The sequence below is a fragment of the Struthio camelus genome, chromosome 1, assembly GCF_040807025.1.
Source record: "Struthio camelus isolate bStrCam1 chromosome 1, bStrCam1.hap1, whole genome shotgun sequence".
NCBI classification, from domain to species: Eukaryota; Metazoa; Chordata; class Aves; order Struthioniformes; family Struthionidae; genus Struthio; species Struthio camelus.
The window spans coordinates 58705030-58722398 of NC_090942.1; the positions used below are offsets into that span (position 1 = coordinate 58705030).

A 17369-nucleotide genomic window follows, 5' to 3' on the forward strand; every position below is an offset into this window, starting at 1 on the left:
AGATAGTCTCAGCTACCATTTCAGGCCTCCGACAGGATCAGGAAGGCAACCCAACTCCAAGTTCATACTCTACGTTTCAGCAGATTTTACAGTTGTAAAAAAATACATGAACTGTGGACTTCCTTGCAAATGGCCATTCCAGTTCTACAGCAAACTCCTGGGGCAGGGATAAATTTAAGTCACAATCTGCCTACTGTCACTCTGTAAAGCACAATGTCGGGGGGAGAAGGGAAAGCTGCTGTAGAACATAGACCTACTGCTGTCCTAGTGTTGAACTGACCCAACCAAATTGTCTGGTTCCTCCAGACCTGCCTCTGCAGCTTCTTTTTATTGTCCATTAAAACTGACAACACAGCCTTCCCCAAGCGAGCGTGTCACACAGTGTCCTCCAGTCTCGAACCACAGTCCCCTTTGCATGGTGCATCACTCCAAGTAGAACTTGCTTCTCCTTCCCTCCCTATATACCTCTAAAACCCAACGGCCTGAGAATAGCCCTATAGCATGTAATTTTCAAATGAGAATAAGAAATGCTTTGTACTCCACATATGACCTCTCCTGGACACATACCTAGGATGAGACTCAATTCCAGCACTAGACTCTTTCAGTCTTGCCCCCAAGTTGTATTACTGCAGCTTTGAAGGGCCCCAAGAGAAGCCAAGAAAACTGGTAAAGTAGCACATTAAACCCCAAGAGCTTTCTGGAGTGGGTTCTATCAGCGTAGGAGAAGCCATCCACACCTATTCTGGAGATAAGGCAACCACACATGCTGCATACCCATGATGTGACCAAGGCTATTCTGCATTAGTGACAGAAAGCTCCCAGTCTCAGCCCAGGCTGGGACATGCAGAGTCCGAGTACTCAGGGCACCACACAAGGTAAAAGAATCTCCTTCCCTGCTGTTTACATTCTTCTGAGGAGGAAGCAATGCCAGAAAGTACCGCAGTGCCTCACTCCTTACTGCACTTATCTGGATCACATAGCTCCCTCCAGAGGAAGATGCTCCAGTGGAAATAGTGTAGCTGCTGAAACGGCTGAGATTATACCCTTCCTCCCAACACACACAGAGGACAAGGCATGGCAGGCTGATGGCATTACACTCCACTTGCTTTAGAGGTGGCTGGCTATCATCAGTGCTCTGAAGTTCTTCCATGAAGCCTCAGGCACTGGTTACTCTCCCCTACAGGTTCAGGCATGAGGAAGCCTACTCACCCACGCAGTGCCGAGTTTCCAATTTTCTGGTGTGGAATTTGGCTACATGGGCCATTTTTCCCTTTGTTATTTCTTCCATGGTACACATGCAGCACGGGAGGAGGCCTTGTCCAGGGAAGACTGCTGGGTGAAGAGCTGACAGAGGCACAATGGACACCATTTCCTACAGATACTGCAGGGAACAGGTGAGCATGCTGCCTAGGCTCAGTCTCCTAGTTTCCCTAAAGAATTTGCTCCCAGTTTTGCCACTGGCATTCCTCAACTCCAACTGTGCAAGCAGTTCTTTCCTGCTGGAAGCATCCCTGCTAAAACACATGTCCTGAGGTTCCAAGAAGAAAGGCAACTGCTCATCACTGCAACAGCCCTGAGATGAAGGGCAGCCTCTGTCATTCCCATCATGGAGAGGACCACACATGCAGTAAGGGCGTTAGGGGATTTCATACTCCTCTGAGCTATCAGAACTAAGATCAGCACATTCAGCAGACAAAGAAATGAGCCATTCCTGCTCTGGCTAGTTCTATATACTGCAGAAATAGCTCCTAGCTATTCTCTTTCCAGAGCACCAGTGGATTTCAAGATCCTTTAAGCAAAAGGAACGGTCTCCCCTCTTCCCAGCTGATATTGGCATTAGCACTGTTGCTGTTCCATTCCAGAAAAAGCACACATGCTCTTAGCAAAATGACTTTATAAAAATTTACTCAAAGTTACCAAATTTCACCTGGGATAGGTATCTTAAAAATTAAAAAAAAAAAAAAAAAGAAAAAGAAAAATGCAAGCATCCCTTCACTCAGGTGTGGCACTGGGGAAAAAAAATGAGACAAGATGATACCTTGCTTCCATGAAACACTGGGGCACTGTGCAGAAGTGGAAGCAGAGCTCTTGCTCATCTCATAACTTTCCCTGATGATTTGTTTGTTGAACTCAACCCTACATCCTCTCCTTTAATAAAGCCAAGTATCAGCTCTGGAAGGGAGGTTCAGGGACAGGAACCCCCTTTATTTCATGCTAAATAGAGAATCTTACTGAGTTCATAGCCTGACCCTCAGCAGAAGTTTTGAGAGATTCCACAGCACCCAAACACTCAGTTGTAGATCACTGCAGAAATAAATGGGAAGAGTGTCCAGCGACCCTGGCCAGTGCTCAGACTTGGAGGTGAGAGGACAGCTAAGCTAGACTCATCGCTGGTCAGAAAGTCAAGTAAACAAGGCCCTTGCTCATGACAAATGGGCCACAAGGAGCAGCTGGCCAGAGGCAGAAGCTGTCCCAGCTGCTGGTCCAAGCACTAGTTCTTCCCTTAATCTTGGTCGCGCCCTGTTTTGCCAGTCAGTCTCCGGCGCTGAGTCTTAGTGGTTCGCCTTGTGCTGGGTTTCTGGATTTTCTTGCGTGGGCCTTGCCCACGTTGCGGTCTCTTTCCTTTTGTTTTTTTCCGGCTGTGCATGTGCAGTGAGGCAGTGAGTGATGAGATCCTGTGCAGGGCAGAAAGAAAGAAATGCCTGAGGACCAAAATCTGCAGAAGCAAGGTGACACCACCACAACAGCAGGACAGCCCTGCATGGCCCAGCAGAAACAGATACTAGCATCTACCAACTTCTGGAGAACCGCACCATGTCGGGCATCATCCTGACGAGACAAAAAGCTTGTAGGTCCACATTGTGCAGTAACAACCAAAACGCACTCTTAGAGCAATGGGCAGTCCAGCCACCACAGAATTAAATAATTCCCTGTACCACAAAAGCAGCTGATAGTGAAAAACGTGGGGAATCCAAGAGCTTTAAGCTTTAGAGTCTTTTTACCTACATCCCAGAGAAACACCCTGCAATATCCACAGAAGGACGGAGTTCATAACTCGGGGCAAAGTCTGCCCTGCAATGCAGCAGCATCTTCCTGCTGCTGTCACCAGGAATCAATAAAATAGGAAGCCCGGCAGCTAGCTGGGACTCTAGGCTGGGAATTGAGTGTTCCAGCCAGGCTCATGCTCTGCAAGTGCCCTCTGCTGGCTCCTATCCACAGTCAACCAGGAAGTACAGCATCCTCTCCCTGTCCCCACACAGCTATGCTGGGAACGCAGGTTGGGTGAGATGCTTCCGAACAGCTCCCAAAACCTGGTAGCAAAGTGTTGAAGAAGTTTATACATACTTTTCAGACAGGAAGGGATTTCTGGACTTCTTGGGAACTGTTCTTGTGGGCTTGTTCACCACCTCTTCCCCCTTCTCTCCTTCTGATCCGATACCTTTTCCCTTAGAAAGGAACCAAAAAAAAAAAAAGCACATAGACACATTAAAACAAGCAGCAGTATCTGGTAAATCAAGTGTTTCTACTGCCTTCCTGGTTTCATCCTGCTTTGTGAAACATCTAATTATGGACAAACTTCTTTAAATCCTCCACATCCCTTACCGTCCAGGTCTCAAGATTTCGTACCACAGCCCTTCAAAAAAGGGACAGCCAGCAAGGAATACATTAACCCACTCTAAGATTCAGCTCTTCAGCGGGATCTTAGTGGCTATGCAATTCAAGTCTGAACTATGAACTGAACATGTTATTTCTGTTTTTCAGTTACTACCAGAACCTCTTTAAGTAGATTTTTAGATTAGAAGATGCCCTTAAAAATTTAAAAGGTTAACTGCCCAACATGAACACTTCCCCAAAGAGCTCAAATCCTCAACTCATAAAGACCAGAAGGATTTAAGTCAACTAGTGCATGAAAGCCTCTGTGAAACTAATATGACAGCTCAGTTAAATTCTGTTCTGAAATATAAAGTAACATAACCAGAACTGAATGGTTTCCTTATTTGTGGTCCAAGCAGAGGAATACAGACAGAAAAATTCTTCACCCTAGTAGCAATTATTCCTGGACAGCACAGAGGCAAAGGGTCAAGGACAATCCATGCAGCAAAGCCTGCATTCTCACTGCTTGTATTGTACCTGCTTTGAAAATACCATGTTCTCCCCATCCAGCCCTGCTGCCTCTTCCACTAACATTACATCAAAGAGAAATAGCAAAGGATTCCAGGGAGGTTTGGAATGAGCCCTTCACGCAGGGCATTTCCTCCTCTTTAGAGCCCCAAGATACCTTGGGAAGGAATGCACAAATTGTGAGTTTCCCTTTTCAGCCTTGCTCCCAGGCAGCTACAAATCTATTGACATAATCATGGAGCATCAGCCCTACTTAGCCAGCCGCAAGAACGCTCAAGACTGATATAACCAGAGAAGCAGTAAGAGGCTGTACCTCAGCGGTGGTCAGTCCCAGCTGGCGTGCACCTGAGAGATCCAAGTCACTGATGGTGGTCACTGTTACAATGTGGTTTGGGTGGTCGATGTTCACAGACTCCGTCCGCGACGTCACCAAGTGCTCCAGTTCATCGGCTTCATCTGCGGAGGCGAGAAATCCCACGCTACAAAGCACCTAGCCTTTCACAAGCTACGCTTACACTCATTCCTACATTGCCGCGTTGGGGGAAGGAGACCCAGTCTTTGCATGCAGGGGTGGAGAGGCTGAAACACCAGCACTGCAAGCATGGAAAGCAAACACCTTCCCCAGCAGAAGAGAATCTGTAACAGTTTGGAGATGTCATCCCGTTTGTTCCCTTCTTCGTAACATGCCCAATTCCCCTTCTGACTAGGGACCAGGGGCCGAGGGGTTCACTTTCAGCCCACCACGCCGATTGCTACCCCGCTTCTCAGGGAGACACGATGGAGCGAGCCCTGCCGGGCTGGGCGAGCGCCTCTGCTCCCTCTCCGACCCCCCAGGCAGGGTCTCTGCGTGACAGATCACGACACTCCCAGCCCGTTCGGCCCCTCTCCCGTTTCTCACAAACTTTGGACTCCTCGCACATCCACCCGGCTGCGACGAGGCAAGTAACACGTACCGAGCGCCTCTTCTCTCTCACTCAGCATCTTCAGGTACTCCTTGTGCCGCTGAAGGACGGAAACGGGTCACTGCAGCGCCTCTGCCGACCGCCTCCCAGCTCCTCCACCCGCGATGACCCTGCGAGCGAGCGAGCCGGGGGAGCCCCCAAACCCCCGACGGGCCTGCCCCACGGCCTCACCCCTCTCAGCCCCCCGGCCGGGGGGAAAGTACCTCCTCCTTCATCTTCCTCTGCTCCTCCTTCAGCTTGCGCCTGATCTCCTCCAGGGCCACCTTCCGCCGCTCCACCTTCCGCTTGTGGAAGCCGGTCAGATACTCCCTGGAAGCAGAGGAAAAGCCCCCCGGGGGGCGGGGGGGGGACTTTCAGCACCGCCGGCGGCTGGGGGGGGGAGGCTTTCCACCGCCCCCCCACGGCCTGGACCCCCCCGGATCCCCCCGGGCAGCCGCCCGCCATCAGGTCCCGCCCGGCCCGTCCCCACCTCCGCCGCTCCTCATCGAAAGTCACCACCAGCCGCGCCGCCGCGCCGCTCGCCCCCTTCTTCTTCTTGCGGCCCATGGCTGCTCCACGCCGCGGCGCCGCGTTGCCGCCCGCCCGCCCCTTCCGCCGCCCGCCTCGGCCCGGCCCGGCCCCCGCCAGGCGGTACCGCGCCGGGAGGGGCTCGGCCCGGGCCCCGCCCGCCATTTTGTGCCGCCCGCAGCGGCGCTGCCCGCCGCCATGCGGCTGCGAGCCGCAGTCCGCGGTGTGTGGCGGAAGGAGCCGGGCTCCCGCGATACCCCGGCTGAAAGGCCTGGGCGCCGCCTTGGCTTTTGGCCGTTGCAAGCAGAGCTGGTTTAAGAGAGGGGGCAGAGCGGCCCAGGCTGTTTCCCGCCGTCCCCCAAGCGGTGCCACAGAGGTGTCGCTGTGGAGATGGAGACGAAGGCCGGCCATGGTGGCAGTGGCCGCCTGGGCCGAACGCTGGCTCTGGTTACGGAGAGGCGCGACGGCTCTGCTGCTGCTCGCTCGCCGGAGCTTTGGCAGAGCCTGGAGCGAGGAGCCTCGTGCAGGCCCTAGCCCAGGCTGGCTCCAGCGAGGGAGCACTCGCGTGCGGGGAGGTGATGAGCTCCCTCGCAGGGCTGCCTGGTGGCCTACAGTCGTTTGAAAGAGCAGAAGAGGGGGTCTGGTCCTCTCCTTGCCCTGCACGCATGGCAGGGACCTCTGTGCATCCCTCCAGCATGCCCCTTGCCCGCTTCTGGCACGTTTTCTTCCACCCTGCTGGAGCTTGAAGAGAGAAGCTGCTGCCACAGACCTGGGTGGTATCTGTGTCCCGGCATCTAGCCAGAGCCCTGGCATCCAGCCTGAGGTGAGCGGCAGGTTTCTTCAAGCCATGGTGCCTCCAGCTCATGCGCCTTTGCAGCTTGCTCCCCGCAGAGGTGTTTACAAGGTCTTACATGCTCTGTCTTGTACAGCCAGCAGGGCACTGGGGTCGTGGCCATGAGACCCACTCTGCCGCTCCTCTGAATAGTTCACGTCCATATCTTTCTGATAAAGGTCTGGGGCTTTAATTTAAGGAATTGTCAGTCATTGTGTTTGGTGTCAGTGGCAGCTGTGCTGCCTCCTCTTAGTCCGGGAGGGCAAGCATGGGGATGGGTGTGATGCTGAGCTTCTGGGACGTCAGACCTCTCCAAACAGCTGCGGTTTCTGTAGCTGATGGTAGAGAGAGGTACTAGCACGGGTTGCTGGGGGTGTCAGGACTCCCAGGTTCGCTACTCACTTGAGTGACTGGCTGAACTCCTGAACCTTTTCTTGCCCTCTGGTCCTTGTCTTAAAAATGGGTGTCATGCTTACGTTGTAGCCTGCTGACTTCGGTGGAAGCTCCTGAGGTGCTGTGGGCAGTGACAAAACCAACCCCAGCCCACAGAGCGTGACGAGTTCTGACACGGCCTGGTCGTTGCTAGTCCTGGGCCGCCTTAGCGCTTTATCAGCCCGCTTGCTGCTAGCACTCTTTTCCTGGTCTGTCCTCTCACCAGCAGAAATGCGGAAAAACCAGTTCTGTGGTTAATTGCTGCACTTCCCTCCACGCCCATGGGAAGGCCTCCTCCTCCTCCTCCTCCTCCTCCTCCTCTCTCGCAGTCTGGGTGCACTTCGGCCGCTAGCCTCTTCGCCCCTGGCTGCGCTCTGCCAGTCAGGCACTCTGTCAGGCTTTCGTAGTCTTTTGATTAACCTTACGGCTTCTCCCACCTTCCCTCCTTCTGCAAAAACTTCTAGCTGTCTGGTGGCCCTTTCTCCCCAGGGCAACCCAGTGGGTTGCATTGCAGGTGCAGAAGACACAGGTAGCTGCCCTTTTGGCCTGGCCTGGCCCTGCCCAGAGGGGTACCATTTGAACATGATGACTGGAGGCAACGACAAGAGTGTGAAAGCCCTAAAGGAGGTGTGGAGAAGAGCAGAAAACTCTCTGTGCGCAGACTGTGGGAAGCCAGGTGAGTGCCCAAGGGCTGGGAAAATGCTGTTGGAGGAAGAGTCAGAAGCGGAGAGCGGGGGCCGGTTTCCAGTGACAGTTTTGGCCCATTTGAGGCCTTGAGGCAACCTGTGGAGGAAGACAGCGAACAGGAGCAGGGGCAATGCTGAAGTGCGGTTGTTGGAAACTGCGTGTAGCACTGCAGCATGTCATGGTGTGGTTTAGTGCAGGTTGTCTGGACTACGGAGGACCCCGGGGTGGAGGGACAGGAGAGCCATTGCTTTGTCTGGATATTAGTGTCCTCTGGGGATGAGTTAGGAAGGTGGGAGGAAGGAGGTGCTGCTACAGTGCTGGAGGGAAGAAGGACAGGAACACTGTAATGCCAGATGAGCAGGGGCTGTGCAACCGCAGCACTGTGGGCTGTAATTGCATAAAAATCTCAAATACAAATCAGGGTCAGGCCCAGCCAGGACCGGACAGGAAAGCTCCCAACAAAATTGTAGCTGCTCCAGAAAGAAGACATGATTCAAAAGGGCATTGTGTCCTCTGTGACTCAGCTCTGAACTGACAACTTGCCACGGGCCCCCCCCCACCCCGAGATTTGTTTCACTAAAGGGCTTGCCTTCCCGAAAGGCTATCAATTTGAGGTTCTACAAAAGCTGTAAAAATGCCCATCACACTCCTCCCAACAGGGGCATGTGGACTGTACCACCCAGAACAAATGAAAATTGGGCTAATTAATACCATCTTACCTTCTTAAATTCACCCTGGAGAATTTTGGATTCAAGGTTGCTTTCTACTTCCTGAGCTAAATACTGTTGTGGGTTTGCTGTGCTGCACTAAACAGCTCCTGGAATCTTCTCCCAGAGGTGGTTGCATTTTGATCTTGGATGATTCTTTACACAAAGGGAGTCTGCAGAGTGTTTTGGAATTTGTCAGGGTTCAAGTCAAAAGAGATTTCAGATTAAATAGTTGAAGCAGGGGGAACAAGGCAGTAACAGCTATGCTTTTTCCAGACTGGCATCTGTACTGTGGGTGATAAATAATCAGCCCAGATGAAAGAGTGTTCACCCAGCTCTCTGTTTCTTGATAGTAGAGGCATATCTCCCATGAAACTTTGCCACTGCTAGTGATACACTTTTTTATACCGTCAGATCCTGACTGGGCATCTTCTACTTTGGGTGTCTTTATATGCCTCAGCTGCTCAGGAATTCATCGCAACATCCCTAGCATCAGCAAAGTCAAATCTCTGAAGATGGACCACTGGGATGACGCTCAGGTGCAGGTGAGATCTTTATTCTCATTGGTATGTCAGATGGGTTGGGGCTAGGCATACACTAATGTGTCCTGGGAAAATCAGGCCTTGGGCCTCACACAGTTGGAGATTTGATCCGGTAAACTGTCCCGGGACTACTAGTTGTGCTCTGAATACTCAAGTGAGGATAATTCCCCATAACCCCCTGGGGGAGGGAGGATGCAGTTGCCTTGTGTGTTGCCCCATGTCCCATTACTTCATGGCTGGGGCAGAGATCTTGCAGTGTATCTTGTCAAGTCCCAAAGGTCCTCATTGCTTCACGTTACCCATTTGCCAGCATCACCCAGTCTCAACTTCTCCTCTTAATTTCAGCAGTGCAAGGGGAAAATCTTGGACAATTCCATGCTCCAAGAAGAGTTTCCAGGTTTAATGTGATCCCCTGGGGATAATGGCATTTATGGGGACTTGAGTTCTCCCTGCTACACGTCCCCCCCCCCCCCCAACCCTACTAGGGGTATGACAAAGTCATACTAGGGGTATGACAAAGTCTCCCAAAGGGCTGAACAAAATAATCTGTATCTCACTGGCTTTGGAGAGGTGCTGAGAGCTTTGGAATGTGTTCCCAAAATGTCTTGCCAAAAGGCATTGTGGTGCTGTGTTTGAACACAGTCTTTCTGGAGATGTGGGGTATTGCAGGAAATCCACTAAATGTGCATGCGCTCAACCCCATGAAAGTGATATTTAAGGCATTCTCTTGGTTCAGGTGCAATCAGTGTAACTTCTGAGGGTAGACAAGACCTTTGAGACCCACATTTCTTTGGCCAAACTTCACTGGGATGTTGCAGTGGAGGGGAAAGAGAGCGGTCCGTTATGGCTCAATGCATATCTGCCCTCTCATATATCAGGGAAAAAAAGGCTCAACATGAGTCTGCATCAAAGGGAAAGCACTAACGCTCTGTCTAACTTTACAGTTCCTGGCCCAGCATGGGAATGCTGTGACTAAAGCCACATACGAAGCTCACATCCCTATTTACTATTACCAGCCAACCTACAATGACTGCCAGTAAGTTGCTGTATATAAAAGAAAAGGGGGAAGGGCAGTTCCTGTAGTTTGTGTCTGAGCTACCTGTCGTGTTTCTCCCTAGAGTGCTGAGAGAGCAGTGGATACGGGCCAAATATGAACGCAAAGAATTCACTGAGCCAGGAAAACAGCTGCCATACTCTGATGGTAAGAGCAAAGCACAGCTTCAAAATGTCCTCCTTGTTTCCTTCACTGGAAGCTTTTGAGCAGCAGGAGGAGAAAGCTCATAGTGCCAGTGTCGCAAATCCCACAACCAGTACTCTTGAGAACCTGTCTGGTACTTAAAGGGCATTGTTGTGGGGAAGTTTAAATTGTGGGCAGTGTAGGTTGGTATTGCCATGAGGTGCTTCCAAGCCTGGCATTACCAGTTGGCACTATTCAAAGGCATTCGCTGCTGGTAGAGCCAGACCTCTGCAGAAAGGAAGTTCTGTCCTGTTGCATGCCACCCGCACCAAGCCACAGCATTTGTCTTTGAAATGCCATTGCCAGCACTGCAAGAGAAAGTGCTGGAACCCAGGGGCTTGCAAAGTCAAGTGGGAAGAGTTCCGGTCCCATGCCAGCTTTCTGCGTGGGCCAAGGCTGTGGTGTCCGTAGGGAGAGACAGCTCTTAATGTCAGAGGCAGTAGCAGGAGCCTGTCCAGGAGATGGGAAGCGTTTGGGAATGCCTTTTGGTGACCAGGGATCTGGGCTGCAAACCCAAGAACACCACCACCCTCTATTGCAAGTGAGAGGGGAGATCTCCCCTTCTCAGGCGTCTGTTCCCAGCAACACTTTATAAGCTGCTGCATGCAGCTCTCACCTACCTACTGTAACTGTGGGAGAATGCTCTTAAAACTGGCCTTTCTCCTCCTAGGAGTGAAGGAAGGCATCCTCTGGAAGAGAGGACGAGACAACGGGCAGTTCCTACCCCGCAAGTTCCTCTTGTCTGAGAGAGAGGGATCTCTGAAGTATTTCACCAAGCAGGATGTGAGTATGGTGGTCAACTCCACCTAGGGCACTGGAGTCATGGAGACCTTTCTCCTACACGTGTTTCTGAAAATCCCTTGCTCATTCCTGACCAGGGATGATAACAGAGGAACCATGTCACTGAGGAGAGGGGCCCCTTTCCTATTGTCAGGGTGACATTTCTCCCATGTCCTCTCTTTGTGCTTCCCTACACCCTTCCCTTTAAACAGTGTCTTTGCTGATGATGGGAAGGATTATCACTCCTGTTAGACTCCCCTTTTCTTGTCTCACCAATGAATCTCAGGGCACAGGTCTGAGATACAGATAAGCTCACTGCTGATAAGAGGGCTGCTCTTTCGCTCCGTCCTTATCCTGACCGTAATCCTGCCCCTTCCCTGGCACCAGCCTAACAGCTGACCTGACTCCTCTGGAGCTGGTTGGCAGAAAATGTTCTTTGGTTGGTTTGTTTTGGGTAGTGCTACTTTTCTGCTAACTTATCTCCCTGAACTGAATGGGACAAGTCCTAGTTTACTGTTGCAAGGGAGAGAATGGCTTTGGGTAGAGAGGAGCAGGAGTGGGATCTTTCCTTTTGGAGTCAATTAGCCTTTAGACTGGTTAAGCTGTAACATTATATGCGCTCTTTGTGTCTCAGTGGCAGTTCCAGAGTGGGTGCAGCTCAAATCTAAATTGGAGGGGCTGAGCCACTGTTTGGTCGTGAGTATACCATGCCATGAAGTGGGTGTGGGCTGCAGCAGTTTTGATAGGAAGGGGCAGTTATACGTTTTAAAACACTCTGACCCTGCCTTACCCCGCTAACTCAGTAGCTTAGGTCCCTTTCCCACCAGGATTCTTCATATATGACGAATGCCACTTCTGTTCTCAGGCCAAAGAACCCAAAGTCATTATCAAAATAGATGTCATCAATGCTACGTTCCAGCCAGTGAAGATTGGAAACCCCAATGGCCTGCAGATCACCTATCTCAAGGACAACAAGACCCGTAATATATTTGTCTACCATGAAAATGGAAAGGTATCTAGTTTTAGCATGAAACACTATGCAAAGCAATTGAGATCCTTTATATGAATACTTGAGAAGCTACTGGTATTAAATAGTCTGAGGCATGGGCAGGATGAGGTGTGTGTGTATGAGCTGCTGTAGGTAACAGGGTGGGAGTTTTGGCTCTGTGTTTGTGTGTCTGTGAGAGAGATTTGCTGCAGGGAGCAGGGCAGGAGCACTGCGTGGGTTTGTGTGGGAGAAGCTGCTGTAGAAGATGGGTTGAGGTGCTGGCAGTGTTTGTGGGGAATGGGGCAGACATGTTTGGTGTGTGTGTGAGGAAGATGCTGTAGGGCCAGGGAAGGGAGAGCTGCCTGTGTTTGTAGTTAGTGTTGGAATGGGTACAGCTAGGTGAATTTGCATTGCTGACTGTTGCTCTAGGTAATCTTTCTGTCCTGTGCTGTTTCTTTCTTAGGAAGTAGTGGACTGGTTCAATGCCATTCGCTCTGTGCAGTTCCATTATCTGAAAGTAGCATTTCCCATAGCCAGTGATAATGAGGTAAGGCAGCAACAGAGATTAGTGCTGAGTCTCCTGCTGGTACTCACTTACTGTGATACCCGTTAGTTTACTATTAGATCCCGAGGTACGGAAGTGGAAATTAACAGCGCTTAGGTAAAGGCAGGAGAAAATGTGCTTACAGGGCTCTGTGATGGCCATAGAACAGCCATTCTCTGTTATTTCTGGGGGCTTTAGTGACAGAAGTGACTCCTGGCTAGGCAGCTCAGGAAACATGAATTTAAAAGGGGGGAATTCTAGAAGGAAGTGTGGGGAAGAGCAGCTGAGCCAAACCGAGGGGACAAAGTTAATGACAAAGAAACGTGGCTAAGAGAAAGCTACTATTTCCTTTTTTGCAGCTTAAAAGCCGGCTAACAAGAAATTTCCTGAAAGAGGGATACATGGAGAAGACTGGTCCCAAGGTAAGCTGCTGTACGAGGAGAAAATCTAACAGGGAGGTGCCAGAGAGACACTGACCTTCCTTATTTCAGTGCTCTGCTGCTGTTTCCACATCTCTCCCCCCGACCCCAGCACACACGCACTCATTAGAGACCCATGGGAACAGTGTGTGTGCACTAAGGGAGGGGGAATTAAAAGGAAGGGGAAGGTTGCATGTGAAAGCAGAGTGAAGCCAGAGTCCCTTTTTTCTCCTGGAACAACAGATCCCTCTGCATGTATCTGTGTGCATGTGACTTTACATGTATTTAGAGTCTAGATTTTTCCTGTCTGAATTCTGGGGTCCTTCATAGAAGTCCAAGAGTTGGGTGCAACACTTGGGACCGAAGAAACAGTTACCGATCCCCACTCTCAGCTCAGAAGGGCTGAGGCGAAGGTTCTTCTGAGGCAGGGGCTTAATTGAAATGGTTGGGATGAATTTGGGGTATCCGTTCACCCTGCTCGCAGCAGAGGGCACTGTCCCCTTATATATGTCACCTCTTCCCTTCACAGCAGAAAGAGGCTTTTAAGAGGCGCTGGTTCACGCTGGATCACCGCAGGCTCATGTACTTCAAGGACCCTTTGGTGAGGGGGAAATCTGACCACTGGCAGTGGAGGCAACAGTGCTGTGGGCAGGGTCAAAGTGCAGCCAGAGTCTCTGCTGCTTTGCTTTGCTCTGGAGCAAGGGAGGCTTGCAGGTTCCCTCACTGCTCTGAATGGACTTTAAGTCTTCCCCTTTTCCTCCCACTTAGTTCATCCCACACTTTCTGTGTTTGTTTCACTGCCGGCAAACAATGGGAACAGGGAGGGCAGCTATGTCAAGGTGGTGGTGGGGAGGAGAGTGACATGGAGGGTGACATGGAGAGACAAGAGGAGCAGTTCCTCTCACAGGCCTCTTGAGATCTGTGCCCTTAATTTTCTTTTCAGTCACTGCCTTTTGAGCATAATCTCTCTGCTGTTTTGAATCCCTGGACCATCTTCATCTTTTGCTGCTACGTCCCTCGTCCTCATCCATTCACCTCCTGCCCTTTAGTGCAGTGCTCTTATTACCTGGTCCTTCTGGGATTCAGTTAGTCCCTCTCTTTCCCTTCTGATATGCAGGATGCATTTGCTAAGGGCGAAGTGTTTGTGGGCAGCAGAGAGAATGGCTATAGCGTCCAGAAGGGATTGCCTTCGGGTACACAGGGCAACTTCTCTTGGCGCTATGGCCTCACCATTGTCACCCCTGACCGGGAGTACCTCTTCACCTGTGAGACAGAGACTGACCAGCTGGACTGGATAGCAGCCTTCACTAGCGTCATCAACCAGCCCATGATACCACAGGAATATGCAAGTAAGTGCTTGGAGGTGCTATTTCCTTCCCCTCCTCCCCCTCAAATTCAGAGTAATGTCCTAATACACCAACTTTTCCCTTCACTACAGTTGAAGCCTACTTCAAGGTTAAATCCTAGGAAGCCATGTGAGAACCCAGCTATGACTCCACTCTGCCTGATGCTGTTGGGTGGGGTGTCAGGAGAGGTGAGGAGACGCACGTCAGAGAAACACAATGCTCTTACAACCCGCCCTTTGAAGCACTTTGTTTTCCATAGACAAACCACTTTGGTCTGGGGGCATGATTAAGCTGCTTCCTTTCCAATGCGAGACTTTGTAAGACTGAACCCTCAGTGCAACTGGTCACTGTTGAATTTCTGTGATCTGACTGCATGCTGGCAGGCACTTTGTTGGACATGGGACCTGATGTCACATCTGCATGAAACTGCGGAGAGCCACCTAACTTATGCAAGAAAACAGCCACCTGGCTGGAGCTAAGGCCCAGATGGTTGCAGTGGCTGGACTAGGAGGGACTGTTCCATTACACAAAATGGCTTCTCTGCTGGGGACAGAGAAGTGAAACATCCAGATATTTGATCAGTTAGAGCTGTAGCTGAGAAAGCTCACTTAAAAGATGTAATTCGGCAGCTAAGCCTGAGGGATGTTTTCTGACAACTGTGCATGGGCTTGAGAGCTTCTTCAGCTGACGTTTATATAGAGACCTTCCTCCAGTTGCTACTGAGAAGATTAAGAGTCCAAGTGTGTGTATACATATGTGTATGTGGATAGCTTGTGTGTGTTTTCAGGCACATAACAAAAAGTGGGAGGGGAAATAATTGGCCTAGGGAAGATACTGCAAGGGATATTCATGTCGTTGAAGTTCCACTGTCAAATATGAGTCTCTGTAGTCAAACCAATGGAGAGAAGTTGGCTTCTGCAGAGAACAGCTTGTGGCACATCTGTTACAGTCTTTTGACTCTCTTTTGACTTTGCTGGAGCCAAAGGGTTGATGTCTGAAGTTAGTAATACATGGGTCTCTGCTCTGGAGAAGGCAAGTGTATGACAAAGGCCAAGCACTTTCATTCTGACCTGTGTATTTTAACACTTTCATGCGATAGTATAACAGGTAAGTTTGTATGTTCATGTCTTTCTAGTAACACTTGGACCTAGCAACTAAATCCACCCATGATTCATGTTTTAGAGATCACCTCTTTAAGCTCTCCTGGAAAAGCTGTGTTTCACTTGCTGGAAGGACCAGCTGAGTTCTGATGACTGCAGTATCTAACGTGTCTGCAGTTTTACACAGGCAGTGTGAGAATAGGCATCTAGTGTGTTAAGGGGAGCTAACTGGAATGCATGGGGCAACCAGTATTTCAATTAGTTCCTAAAGAAATGAATTAAAAATCCTATTGTAAGTTCTTTCTTCCTAAGTGAGGTGAGGTGCTAACTGCTAAGGCATGAGTTTGTTTCGTGAGGAAAAAAGACACAGACAATCAGAGCAAGGAGCCATGGCTGTTCATTGCGTTTCCCAGGGCACTTTGACTGTGAATCTTCCCGTAAGAGCCAAATGAACAAAGGCACGGTCCTCTCTGCTTTTCTGGGAGTCCTTGTCTGTGCTGGGACCACCATAACCTGTTGGGAGCATCAGCTTTTCACCTGAGGTTCCTGGACAAGAAGCAGCATTACTGATCCTGCTGCCGTGGCACAATGAAGCTTTACAACCAAAAGTACGTTCTCTTTGTGCTTGTCGATCTCTCCCAGTTTGAGGCATGAACTATCCCGGAAACTAAAGGCCGCCGCAAAGCTTATCTCCTTCTGTTTTGAGGGCACCAAAAGTGCCCTTTTGGTTCTGATGAAATGGGGCAGTCCAGTAAAAAAATAAGCCTCATTTAAACATCCTGCATATTCAGTTCTTCTCCGGGGAGAAGAGGAGAGAGAGTGACCCAGACAGACCAACAATCTGCTCACCATATCCTAAAGGGAGGCCGCCTTTGAAGACCCCTCCATGCAATGTCACATGTGCCATACATTGCCAGTTGTGTAGCAAGGGGTGCTGAAGCTGGTGCTGTTGCATGCTAGCACATCACTTGGGAAGGTGCTTGGATCCTACTGCAACAGGGGCAGTACAGGCACTGCTGCTTGGGATGCTTAATTCTCTTCACTGCTGAGATGTTGCTGCTGGAGGTGAGTGGAGGCATTTGACTCAAACAGAGCTAAGCTACTACACTGAGGATACAGGAGAGTGTATCTGGAGTGGCCTGAAAAATCCCTGTGGACTAACAGCAGAGCATACTTGGTAATGGCACATATGGTTGTGCTCTGCAAACTCTGCCCCATGTCTGCTCCCTGAGGTGAGGGAGGCTCAGATCTCGGCGAGGAAACAGCAAGGTAGTGGTTGAGCACAAAGCCTTTTGGGGCCTGTGTCATACATCGATACACCACTAGGAGGCAATAGTACCTACCTCCCACACCTCTGCTTCCCTTTCTGAGGTGTGCGAGCAGGTACTGGTGGGAAAAGGGGAGGTGGGGGAAAAGTTAGAGGAGGAGAATGGTCTTTGGGGAAGGGGAGGAAGAGATGGGTCTAAAATATCCATCCCTTTGAGTCTCTAGGTTCTAAGATCACAGCTTATAATTGCCTGCTGACTGTGGGACGAGGGAGGAACAAGGCCAGGTCAGAGGCGATGGGGGGGAGAGGGGTGTCCTACCACTGGTGAGCTATGGGGATCTTTGCCTGCACAACCAGTGGCTAAACTCCATTGTACACCTCAAGGGGTCCTGTTGTCCTTGAAGGAGAGATAGAGGACAGACCCTCATCCTTGCTTGGCTAAGAGCAGCGGAGAGCAACGTGGCAGCTCCCTGCCTATTCCATTTTTGATGCTGACCTTGTTTCCCTTCTCAAGCTAAAATACAGTAGCTTTCCATCCTACTCCTGCCACATTAGGGAGCCTTATCTTTTAGTTATATCCTCTCTCAAAGGATGAAAGCTATGGAGGGAAATGAGAAATAGAAATGGAAAAAAAAAAAAAAGAACAAAAAGAGAGTGGGAGGAAGAAGGAGGAAGGCATTGGGGAAGGAAGAATGCTCTTAAGGTGTGTATGAAAGAAGGAGGAGGGAGCCAGCACGGCTCCTCAGCTAGTGGCTAAAAGTTGAGTATAAATTGGGAATGCATTGACACTGGTGTGTGAAGCTGTGAGTCGGGCACATTCCTCCGCGGAGTGAGCAAGATGACTCTCCAAGGGTTGGTTCAGGGGCGCAGAGCACAGCTCTCCAGTGTCTCTTTGAG

The 17369-nt window shown here is 50.4% G+C and overlaps 2 protein-coding genes across 6 annotated transcripts; one reads left to right on the forward strand and one right to left on the reverse strand.

The window, feature by feature from the left end:
* Positions 1 to 1879: 1879 nt before the first annotated feature.
* On the reverse strand, positions 1880 to 5771 carry NOL12 (nucleolar protein 12). The gene is made up of 6 exons (XM_068942604.1): positions 5554 to 5771; positions 5288 to 5393; positions 5076 to 5124; positions 4436 to 4578; positions 3346 to 3446; positions 1880 to 2675 (listed from the first exon to the last, which is right to left on the reverse strand). The coding sequence occupies exons 1-6, from the start codon at positions 5754 to 5756 to the stop codon at positions 2504 to 2506; spliced, it is 774 nt and encodes a 257-aa protein (XP_068798705.1). The 5' UTR covers positions 5757 to 5771; the 3' UTR covers positions 1880 to 2503.
* LOC104137856 (arf-GAP with dual PH domain-containing protein 1) lies at positions 5762 to 15809 on the forward strand. 5 transcript variants are annotated; one of them, XM_068942558.1, is made up of 12 exons: positions 5762 to 6414; positions 7370 to 7531; positions 8664 to 8794; positions 9736 to 9827; positions 9910 to 9992; positions 10699 to 10811; positions 11674 to 11820; positions 12260 to 12343; positions 12700 to 12762; positions 13289 to 13360; positions 13877 to 14108; positions 14198 to 15809. In XM_068942558.1, the coding sequence occupies exons 2-12, from the start codon at positions 7438 to 7440 to the stop codon at positions 14224 to 14226; spliced, it is 1140 nt and encodes a 379-aa protein (XP_068798659.1). In that variant the 5' UTR covers positions 5762 to 6414; positions 7370 to 7437; the 3' UTR covers positions 14227 to 15809. The 5 variants fall into 5 exon arrangements, with proteins under 5 accessions (XP_068798659.1, XP_068798670.1, XP_009663499.1 ...); XM_009665204.2 differs by having other exon boundaries at positions 6333 to 6414; positions 7345 to 7531; positions 14198 to 15498; XM_068942569.1 differs by lacking the exon at positions 13289 to 13360 and having other exon boundaries at positions 14198 to 15581.
* The last annotated feature ends 1560 nt before the right edge of the window (positions 15810 to 17369 follow it).